This window comes from Gekko japonicus, unplaced genomic scaffold (genome assembly GCF_001447785.1).
Source record: "Gekko japonicus isolate JY-2015 unplaced genomic scaffold, Gekko_japonicus_V1.1 scaffold669, whole genome shotgun sequence".
Classification (NCBI taxonomy): Eukaryota; Metazoa; Chordata; class Lepidosauria; order Squamata; family Gekkonidae; genus Gekko; species Gekko japonicus.
In genome coordinates this window covers 20460-32022 of record NW_015167073.1, presented here as the reverse complement: position 1 = coordinate 32022, position 11563 = coordinate 20460, and the positions used below count along the sequence as shown (strand labels likewise).

General features: G+C 48.6%; 2 protein-coding genes across 2 annotated transcripts in view; one reads left to right on the top strand and one right to left on the bottom strand.

Annotated features, from left to right (window-relative positions):
- ADCY4 (adenylate cyclase 4) overlaps positions 1–2845 on the top strand; it is a 66778-nt gene extending 63933 nt beyond the window's left edge. The window contains exons 24-25 of the mRNA XM_015412753.1: positions 1081–1205; positions 2693–2845. Of these exons, the coding sequence (XP_015268239.1) occupies positions 1081–1205; positions 2693–2845 (278 nt within the window). The remainder of the gene's footprint in view (positions 1–1080; positions 1206–2692) is intronic.
- Positions 2846–9249: 6404 nt separating this feature from the next.
- On the bottom strand, positions 9250–11056 carry LTB4R (leukotriene B4 receptor). Its single transcript, XM_015412715.1, has one exon. It carries the CDS (start codon positions 11054–11056, stop codon positions 9953–9955), a length of 1104 nt encoding a protein of 367 aa, XP_015268201.1. The 3' UTR covers positions 9250–9952.
- Positions 11057–11563: the final 507 nt, after the last annotated feature.

Here is an 11563-nt window from a genome sequence, read left to right as displayed (position 1 = left end):
GTGCATCCCGGACCTCATTACAAACGGAGTTCGCCATTTTCTAGAGCTTCACATCCACTTACTCCAGGTGTTCCTAATTCAATATTCCATCAATCCAGCAGTCAAACTCCAAAACTTCTTCCTTTTGTCCATATTTAACCACTAATAATAGTTCCAACAGTTCCAACAGTTCCAACAGGCTTTAGTTCTTACCCCAGCACTTTCTCTCGTCGCGTTGCCTGAAAATCTTCCTGGCCGCTTTCTTTTGTCAATGGGGGAGAAGAAGCCATCAAAAACACAGGGTATTCCACAGTAGGATCAATTTCAATTAAGTGCAAGTGTCCTTCAAAGTGACGTGAAGAAAGATGAAAATAAAAATTTGTGCTCAACCCAAAGGAGTGAAGTTAAAATCCCGGCTGGTCGCTGCTGAAAGGGAACACGGCAGCCATGTTCCCCATCTCTATGCCGCTCCTGCTTCGAGGCAAACCGGAACACCCCCGTCCTTGCCAGGGAAAACGGGGGGGGGCAGTCAAGCCTCCTACTCTTCGTCTCCCTCCAGGAGACCAAGCGGAGCCTTCCCGAGCCTCGAGGGCTCCGTAGGAGCGGTCATGAGCCGGCCGTCTCCAGGAGCACCCGGAGACGCAACCGCAGCACAGCGCCGCACCGATCGAAACTCGGCTCTTCTTATGTTCTTATTGCTAAAAATCGAAATGTATCAGACTCAGGCAGCTCTTAAGCAAGTGAATTCAGCTTTACTGAACCAGACCAAATCAACACAAAAACATAAGGGGCTGGAGCTCCTTTTAAACATCCCGGGCTGGAGAGGCCACGCCCAGTTGAACGGCAAGAACCAATCACCATGAATACAGAAGGACCAATCGGTATTGTTCCCTCCGAGAAACAGTCTTCCTCTCTGATTGGCCTGCTGTTAGAAGCAGCCAATCAGAAGGTACATTTTACGATACCAGAGCTTCTACGTGGCTCTGCCTGAAGCTCAGCATGACAGTTCCCTTGCGATACGCAACAAAAATAACCCTGGATTATTTGTTTTGGTAGGGGAGGAGGATAATTCAGTAAACAGTTACCATCATGTTTTCCCAGGTATAAACCATGGGCCAGTTGTGGCTGGAGTGATTGGAGCTCAGAAACCCCAGTACGATATATGGGGGAACACGGTGAACGTGGCCAGCCGGATGGAAAGCACCGGGGTGCTGGGAAAGATACAGGTAATAATAATAATAAAATAATACTTTCCATTTCTTAATTGCTTTCCCCAGTGGGCTCAAAGCGATGTACAGTTACTCATTATAGACAAGGGACTAACAATGTTTGTAGGGGATAGGGAAGACAACATATATTCATTTTAATTGCACGCTCCGTCACTGCCCGGTGTAGACGTCTTCTGGCTGGCTCCGTCATTTTCCCGCACGGCTACTTGCTGGCCAGGCTTCAGGACCCGTATGTCGATCGCCACACTGCCACTGCCTGGCCGGAACATCCATTACAGGAGTTCTTTTCGTAGCCGAGAAGCTGTTTCGCCTTACAAGCCTTGACCAGGACGTCCGACCGTCAGCTAATGCCCTTCCACAAGGGAGATTGGCGTGCCCACCCTCTCTAAGGAGTGGTTCCCATTTTATCTACTCGCCAAAGCTTTCGAATCGCTGGGTGGATGATGAGCTGGGGACAACAGGCTGGCTGCTCACAGCAGCGCGGGGCTTGAACTAACACAGTTCAGATGTTAAGACAGTGGGATATACGGTCCAGGGCTCTTTTTGTAGCAGGTAATCATTTGCATACTAAGCAACACACCCCTAATGTAGCCAATCCTCCAAGAGTTTACAGTAGCTCCTGTAAGAAGAGCTCTGTAAACTCTTGGAGGATTGGCTACATTAGGGGTGTGTGGCCTAATATGCAAAGGAGTTCCTGCTACAAAAAGAGCCCTGGGGGTGCTTTACAAACAGTTCTCTGGCTGAATGCACTGGCTTCCATTCAACCTTTTCCTCGGGTTTCCATTTCTGGGCCCACTGACTGGATTTGGGATTATTGATGGGTGGTGGAAAGCGCTGTCAAGTTGCAGCTGATTTATGGCAACCCTGTGGGGTTTTCAAGGCAAGAGAGAAGCAGAGGGGGGTTTGCCATTCCCTCCCTCTTGTTAGAAACCCTGGACTGCCTTGGTGGTCACCCATGCAAGTACTAAGTAAGGCCAGCCCTGCTTCGCATCTGAGATGATGCGACTGAGCCTAGCCTAGGCCGTCCAGGTCAGGGCTGGCATTAAAATAAAGGTGTCAGAAACACATGGAATTCACTGCCACAGGAAGTGGTGGCGGCTACAAGCATGGACGGCTTCAAAAGGGAATTAGATAAGCATATGGAGCAGAAGTCCATCAGTGGCTATTGGCCACAAGGTATAGATAGGGGCTCTGGGGCAAGTGATGCTCTGTCTTCTTGGTGCTTGGGGGGGGGGTCAACAGTGGGAGGGCTTCTAGTGTCCTGGGCCCACTGGTGGACCTCCTGATGGCACCTGGTATTTCTGGCCACTGTGTGACACAGAGTGTTGGACTGGATGGGCCTTTGGCCTGATCCAACGTTGGCGTCTCTTATGTCCTTATGTTCTTATGCTTCTCTTTTCACCTGGAGAAGGATGCCGGAGGGTACGCCAAACGACAGCCTGTTTTCTCCACAAGCCAGGAGTTAACCTGTCTTCTTTCTGTAGGTCACAGAAGAAACAGCCAAGGCCTTGGAGACAGCGGGTTATGCTTGTTCGCTTCGTGGGATTATAAAGGTGAAGGGCAAAGGTCAATTACGAACATACTTTGTCTGCACAGACACGGCTCGATCGGGCCCGCAGGCTCCCCTGCTGAGCTGAGTCCCTGGGAATGGAACCGTGACAAACAATGGACTCTCGAGGAACTGCCGCAGTCCTTTCCTCCTGCCACTTGGGGCAGCAGGGAGGCTCCGTCTTGACAGACCTCTCTAGTCCTTGATTTCTTTGTGCTCCAGACCTGATTCATGAGCTGCCAGAAGGACTGCCTGCACGAATGGACTGAATGCCGGGGGCGGGGTGGTGGTGGTGGAGATTTGCCCCACCCATAAAATTGTATGAGCTACAGGACAGCTTACAATCAATTTGCCCCTTCTGAGAGAAGCTCTCCTTCTTCCCCCCCAACACAGGTAGTAGCCAATGGCCCTCCAGGTTTCCTGGATGACTTTGCCCCTGCACCATCCACCCAGGGCACTTCAGGGGTGCTAAGCAGAGTTTCGCTCTGGCCCAGAAGGTGCTCCCAAGTCAAGACCCATCCTTTGGGTCTCACTTGATCCTACGCAGAAGGACACCTGTCCACTCAGCAATGGCTCCTCTAAGCAGCCCTACTTGACAACCCCCGTTGCTTGTTCAGCAAGCCCGTTACCTCTGCCCCTATCGTCCTCAGCAGCTTTATCATGATGCCTAAACCCCTCCCATTCTCACCTTGCTGACCCAGTGCAGTGTGGTGTCTTGGAATTTTCACAAGCTCTTCAACTCTAGACAGAGGGGTTGGGTTGAGCTGGGCATTGCTTGGGAGATGTTACCTGCAGTTGATGTCTGAATACACACGTCCTATATGAACAAGATATTTTGGGAGACTGGGATGCAGGGGGTGTCGAACTCATTTGTTACAAGGGCCGGGTCTGACATAAATGTCGCTTTGTCCGACCAGGCCGTGCGTGCCATAAAAAGTAATGCCAGGCATGGGAGATATGAACGCTATCAAGGATGCCGGCGAACCCAATTAATGATATTATTTTTTTTACTCAAAATACAAACATGCTTAAAACATTAACATTCTTATAGTATTTCCTTCAAATATCTCCCTGATGCACACCTTCACCACTTCCCCCTCATTAGCACTGGGGCAACATCCAGGGGAAACAATGCACAGCCTCGGCCATCTGGCAAGAAAGGTAATGACCAGTTGCTCGTGGGCCGGTTAAGAGCCCCAGGTGGGCTGGTTCCAGCCCGCGGGCCATATGTTTGACACCCCTGCTGTAGTGAGTCCAAAGATGGTGCTGCCCCAGTGAAGCGTAAGCCTTTGTCATTGCCGAGGGTTTGGGTAGTTCAGTAGTGCTCGTGTAACATCCGTCTGGTTTGGGGTGGTTATCAATGTCCCCTCTAAGCTTTGGAGTCTTGTGAGCAAAAATTCTGCTTTGTGAGCTACAGGCATTAAAGTTGCGAGCCAGCGATTTGGCCACTGCATAAATGAGTTGGCTCTGGAGCCCTCCTTCCTGAGCTAAGACAAAAACGTGTGAGCCGGAGGCTAAAAAACTGTGAGCTAGCTCACACGAACTCAGCTTAGAGGGAACACTGGTGGTTATTGTCTTGCCTTGGAACACAAAGCACAAGTAGGTTGCTTCCTGAGCCTTTTTTCCTATGTAGGCCAGCTCCCCCCCCCCATCCTTCCCCTTCCTCTTTTGATTGTGGTTTGAGAGTTGACAGTCCCTCCGCACGACATCCTGGAAGGGTTCAGAAGCACAATTGATGTGGCCCAGATGACGAATGAGCGCTGAAGCCCAGAAGCCGAGATGCTAATCTTTTGCAAATGAGCCCAGAAGCCGAGATGCTAATCTTTTGCGCTCTCAAGATATAGGTTTGAATTCTCATCTGGGTCAACAAAGCTTTGGGGACAAGACCGAGCGCGGGAGAAGATCGCGTAGAACAAGGTCGTGGGTTTACCCCCACTCCCACCCCCGGAATCGTTCTTTAACAAGAATACAGGGAGCAAAACTGTAACCGCCTGTGATCCTGAAGGGTTGTTATCGGATGGAGGAGGCGTCATTCAAGCCCCTCCTCTGTATCTGGATTCCCGAGAACACATTTTGGGTTGGGTCCAATGTTCCCTCTAAGCTGTGGAGTCTTGTGAGCAGAAAATCTACTTTGTGAGCTACTGGCATTAAAGTCGTGAGTGGGCGATTTGGCTGCTGCATCAATTAGTTTGCTCTGGAGCCCTCCTTCCTGAGCGGAGACCAAAATGTGTGGGCTGGAGGTGAAAAAACTGTGAGCTAGCTCACACTCACTCAGCTTAGTGGGAACACTGGTTGGATCCTACCTGCTTTTCTGCTTGTAAAAAAGGGAGGAGGAGAGGTTCCCTATGCTGGGGATCAGGAGACCTGCATGGATAAAAACCATGTTGTCCTGGGGTACTGTAGTCAGGAGCAATGTTCCCTCTAAGCTATGGAGTCCTGTGAACAAAAATTCTACTTTGTGAGCTACTGGCATTAAAGTTGTGAGCGAGTGTTTGGCTACTGCATAAATTAGTTTGCTCTGGAGCCCTCCTTCGTGAGCTAAGGCAAAAATGTGTGAGCCGGAGGCTAAAAAACAGCTAGCTCACACTCACTCGGCTTAGAGGGAACACTGGTCAGGAGGAGAATTGGGCAAAACTGAATTTTAAAAAATTGGCCGGATCCAACCCTTTGGCTCTACCATGGGCTGTGCGTTGCCTGCGTGAAATATTGTAGGGTGCGCCACACCTCTGAGTTCACAGGTTGCTCCAGATTTTGCTGGAAGTAATGTATAGAAACCATGTCATGTCCACTTCTAGAATTCCATCTGGCAACACAAGAGGAGCATGTATCTCCCGAGGCACGCACACATGAGGATCCTCTGTGAAATTACAAGGGATTGTGTGATACAGTTTATCAAAGTTGGATGCTGACCCATAAATAACTAGGCCAGCATTGCCCTTTAAAAGCAGAGTTGCTTTATTCTTGCTAGCAAGGAGAAAGTGAAAGATGTTTCCCAATAGACCCTAACACATGAAGCTGCTTTGTACTGATTCAGACCCTTGGTCCATTGAAGTCAGTATCATCTGCTTAGACTGGCACTGGCTCTCCAGAGTCTCAGGCAGAGGTCTTTCATATCACCTAATACCTGATCCTTTTAACTGGAGATGCTGGGGATTGAATTTGGGACCTTCAACACCCCAAGAAGATGCTCTACCGCCGAGCCACAGTTCCTCCCAAACAACTGATGTATTTAAATTCTTGCTGGAATAAACAGTGTTATTGGGGTTTTTTTTTTTGGTAGACAGCATTTCTATTTTAACATCCTTACAATTCTTATTTTTGAACCAGACATGGACAGATTTCTTGGGATATTAATTTTTGTTCAATTTTGCCAACACTTTCTTCCTTCAGGGGTGAGATGCATTGCAGGGCGGGGATTGTGTTTGAGAAAGACAAGGTTCCAGTTAAGTCAGTACGGATGTACGGTTAGAACTGGGAAAAATTAAGTCAGAGAAACAGGGGAAAGGATGGGGCAGTCCAAGTCAAGTAAAACATTGACTGGCCAGTGGATGGGGGAAAGACAGGTGATAAAACTCAGAGGCGCAAGGAGTAAGTTCTCTTTTGGGGGGCTGAGTCCATCAGAACAGACAGAAGTCTTAACTGGAGGAGGCAGCAATTAGCCATGTGTTGGCCTGGACAGTTGAAGGAAGCTTCAAGGTAATGAAACTCTGTAGAGATCTGTAACTTCCTATGCTAAGGAGCCTGTCCTATATTTTAACATCAGACAGCGCTTGTATAGAGAGAGGGCCAGAGGAACTGCATTTTACCCATTTCTTTTGAATCCCTTGCTCAATCTGGTGCTATGCTGGAAGTATGCTTGTGAACATTTTCTCTTAAATAAGTACCTCATAACTTTTGACACTGGTAGTGGTTCACTGTACCACACAGACCTCCACCATCTTGGACATCCTATTTAAAAGAAGTGCCAGGGGAAGGCAGTCAGTTGGCAAGTGGCTATTCCTCCAGGGATACACAAGGCAGTAAACCCTCCCCCTGGTGACTGGGTGCTGGGCAGTGGGAGACACAGAGGCAAGGCCTCAGAACTTGGAAGGGAAGCTGGGATTCCTGACCCTCCCAGTGGGCAATTCTTGCAAAGGTCAGGTGATGGTGGTGGGTTACTGGAGAGTTGTTGGGAAAACCCTGGGGGGCAGGGTGGAACAGGGCCTGCAGGCCAGAGCAGGCCCATTCCACCACAGGGCACGTACAATTGTCAGATTCTTCTTTTCCAAGCAATGAATGTATCAACTGAAACAGGTTTAATGTGCTCTTGGGCCACTACATGGGCACCCAGAAATTGACCAGAATCCAAGAGCACGCACATGCAATTATCCTGATCTTATGAAAGCAATGGTGTGCTTCAAAACTAAATGAAATGAAATCTCTGAAACCATAGGAGTTACTGACCTAGATTTTCCAGGGGTCAGGGAACAATGGCTCAGTACTTTGTACTTTGTAGAAAAAGCCCAGCAGGAACTCATTAGCATAACAGGCCACTTTGTACTTTGTAGAAAACTGTACTTTGTACTTCGTAGAAAAAGCCCAGCAGGAACTCATTAGCATAACAGGCCACACCCAGCAGTAGAAACTCATTAGCATATTAGGCCACACCCCTGACAGCACAACTCATTGGCATATTAGGCCACACCCCCATGTTACCAGAAGTGTGCTCATCCAGCCACACCCACCTTTTGCTTATTCAATTTAACCAAGGCCTTCTTTGTAGCAGGAACTCCTTTGCATGTTAGGCCACACACCCCTAATGTAGCCAATCCTAATGCGTTTCTGCTGTTGGGTGTGGCCTATTATGCTAATGAGTTCCTGGTGGATGTGGCCAACTTGGAAGCCAGCTGGAACTCTGTTCCTGTGCGTTCCTGCCCCAAAATAGCCCTGGCAAGCAATATACATGCCATTCCAAACTAATGAAAATGGACCTATAAAAGATCCATTTGTTGCTCTCTTAGAATGAGAATAAATAGGAATGAATAGGCAGATGCAAATCATTCAGTTCATTTCCATGTGTTTTGCATTTATTTCTCAAGACTTCTTGCCTTCAGTCACCAGGATTCTCCTTCCTATCTGTCTGAAACGTGACGACTGAAAATCGCCCCTAACAAGAATGCCATACAAATGCTTACCATTGAAACAAGCAGAAACTGAAATGAATGTAATCACAAAAATAAACATTGCATAATGTATCGTAACGGATATATGGAAAACAAGTGAAGGGCTTGAAAGGGAAAAAAAATGCAAAGATGATAAAATAGTTTATGCATCACATCTAGAGTCTCTCCCCTTCCCCGGGACTAGCCGTATAGGGGAAATGATGCAAATGTGCATCAGTTTCTGCAGGCTGCTAAATTTGTATATTTCACAGACTGTGCAGAACATTTTAAAAAAAGCATAGGGTTTGAACACACCTGTCTAACATGCAGTGCTCCCTCTAAGCTGTGGAGTTTTGTGAGCAAAAATTCTACTTTGTGAGCTGCTGGCATTAAAGTTGTGAGCGAGCGATTTGGCTGGTACCTAAATTAGTTTGCTCCGGAGCCATCCTTCGTGAGCTAAGACAAAAATGTGTGAGCTGGAGGCTAAAAAACTGTGAGCCAGCTCGGACTGACTCATCTTAGAGGGAACACTGCTTAACATGCCCCTTATGCAATAGGATTACATGGGGAGGTGGGATCACAGCAGCAAACCCCAGCCTACCGCTCCCAAATTGCTCAGGTAAACTTACACATGTAGCATTTGAATGCATATAGGGGTCAGTTTTGGCCCTCAAATGAATATACATTGGGGGAAGATCGCCCCCGCAATCCTGTTTCCTCTCAATTTACTCACACTTAGAATCTGCAGTGCCTTTCTAAGGCCCGATCTGCATCTAACTTTCGCTCCACTGTTTTACCAAACTCACGCTGGAACAGAAATTCCCCTCGACATTGCATGCCACTTTGACTTGGATTGATTGTCGGATTTTATGGCAGCGTCCAGACTGCAGGCCGCTTTCACTTCATTTGATCTCTCGGTTTTATGGAACTGTCTGCATAGATTTATGGCTGTTTTATGGCCATTCAGGGGTGACTGTTGTCGGTATGGTCTTGGCCCCGGGGTATCTGAATATGGTTTTGAGCAGCATCTTTTTTTGTTCCAGTGTGGGTTTGGTAAAACAACGGAGCAAATGCTCGATGCAGAGTGGGCCTTAAGCTAAATATTTTTTTTAATAAAATTTTATTGTATTTAAATAAGAAGTAAGCCAAAGAATATAATTCCAGTAGGTTCCAAGAGGGAATAAAAGGGTAGATTTTAAAACATCAACATGGCTAACCCAACCTCTGTGCACTGGAATTTTCTCATGTAAGCTTGAACATCTAGGCTTATACTTGGCAGCTAAATATACAGAGATACGCACCAGGAGCCCAACCTACCAAAATCTAAGGTTGCCAGTCTCCAGGTGGTGGCTGGAGATCTCCCAGAATTACAACTGATCTCCAGTGACAGAGATCAGCCCCCCCCTTGAAGAAAATGCCTGCTATAGAAGGTGGATTATGTGGCATTGCACCCACCAACCTCCTTCTCTTCCCCAGACCCTGCCCTCCCAAGGCTCCACGCCCAAATCTCCAGGGATCTCCCCAACCACAGCTGGCGACCCTAAGCCCTGTCCTACTTTGAGATGTCTGTGGAGAGTAGAAGTCAGGCCATGACGCCTCTGATGCAGACTTGAGTCTGGACCCTGCCTTTCCCCCGGGCAGTGTCCAAGAAGTTGGCCCGAATCAATACTAAAAGTACATCTGACGCTAGCTGAGGCGCTGAAATTTTGGCCCTCGTTTACCATATTTATATATCTTTAACACGTTTTCAATTTGCAGTTCTGATTTAGGAGTTCACGTCACGCTTCCGGGAAGCTGGTCTGAATGAAAACAATTTGCTCCAAGCCAGGTAGAAAACCTGAGGCTCAAGTGGGGGGTTTGAACATGGCCCTCCCATGTTCCAAAGCAAGCCTTCTGGTCATTGTAGAATACAGACCAAGGGAGTGGGCTTATTCCAGATGAGGAGGAAGTGTTGAGAATATGGAGTGACAAAGCCCACTGCATGTATTTTAAAAAACACTGCTTGATACTGAGATCTTGGGAGCACCAGATACATGGAGATCAATGGTAGCGTCTCAGGGTGACTTAAGGGGCTTCAAAGTTTCTGCACGTTCTTCAGATGTTTCACCCGTTGGGTTGGTAGACATGGTCAAGTGTGCAGGACTCCCATTCCCTGCGCGGTCCATCTTGGTTTCCATATGGCGTTGAGGGTCCCGGCTGGTACCGTGTTTGGCGCTGGACAACTCTGAGGCGGTTCCTTCAAAGAGCTTGGCCATGAAGCCCAAGCCAGCAGATCGAATGAGGGAGCCTCCACTGAAGGCGTAAAGGATAGGGTTAACACTACTGCTGAAGAAGGCCAGGGCGATCAACACGGGCCGAGTCATCTTTCCGATTGCCTTTACTTTTTCAGAGTTGCTCCAGATACCGGTGACATCCAGAAGGTTGACCACGTGGTAAGGGAGCCAAAAAACAGCAAAGGCCACCACGATGAGAGAGATGAGGCGGCCCGTGCGGCGTTTTTGGCGAAAGCGGGTGTCTCTCAGTCGTTGGCCGATGGTACAGTAGCTGTAGATGATGGTGATGAAAGGGAGCAGGAATCCAGTGATGGTTTCAAAGAGGTTGTGGAAGACCAGCTCTTTGGTTGTGGGGTGGTCAAAGGCACAATGAGGCTGCCCATTCTTTCCTGGTAACACCTTTCGGTAGAGGAGGACCGGGATGGCCAAGAGAACGCCAGAGAGCCAGATGGCCAAAACCACAAGCCATATGGTCTTTTTGTTGCGGATCTTGTGTGAGAGGAAAGGCTTGGAGATGGCCAAGCAGCGGTCCAAGCTCATGAGGGCAATCAGGAAGACGCTGGCGTACATGCTGACCCCGCAGATGTAGTGGCATCCACGGCAGATAGCATCACTCAGTTCCCACTTTCGGACGCTTAGCACCCGCAGGAAGATGGGCGCCATGAGCAGCACTATCAAATCAGCGATGGCCAACTGGAGGATGAGGAGGCAGGTGACTGTCCGCTTGCGGACACGCCAGCCCGCGCTCCACACGACGAAGGCGTTGCCAGGGAAACCCACAATGAAGGCAATCGAGAGCACGGCAATGCCGATTGATGCTCCCTGCAGCGAGGACTGCCCTGTCACTTGAGAAGAGATGTTCAGAGTTGAATTGTCTCCCATCATTCTCTCGGTCGTCAGGAAGCAGAAGAGGAACTGAGTGGAAAAGAAATGAAAGGAATGTCAACACAGTTCTGAGTCTTCTGCTTACCCCCCTCTGCCGTGAAATCCTCAAACTCTGCAAGCAGCAAAACGTCTTCTGTGTGCCACCAGTACATTTGCCAGGTTGAGCCTGGCAACCAGTAGCTGCTTTGTGGGCAGTGTCATGGAGGGTGCCAGTGTTACGTGAGCCATGACATCAGCTCTAGGAGAAACTGAAGCAGTCTCTCGTCGCTCTAGGAATTGCCAGAAACTCTATGGCAAAACCATACAGTTCCCAGTGATTCCTAGAGCTACATGACATCACTTCCAGTTTTCCTCGTCACCTCTCTGAGCGGCGGCAGGTGACTGAGGCTGCCAGCAGGAGGCCTCTCACCACAGCAGAGGCCTGGCAGCCCTGGTCCACAAGAACATGCGGGAAAATTCATGCCAAGCAAATAATTTCAGACAGATCAAGGAAGTGAGCTGAACCAC

What these genes read in the sequence shown, in the direction of transcription:
- LTB4R (XM_015412715.1), bottom strand. Translation starts at nt 11,056, where the DNA reads ATGATGGGAGACAATTCAACTCTGAACATCTCTTCTCAAGTGACAGGG.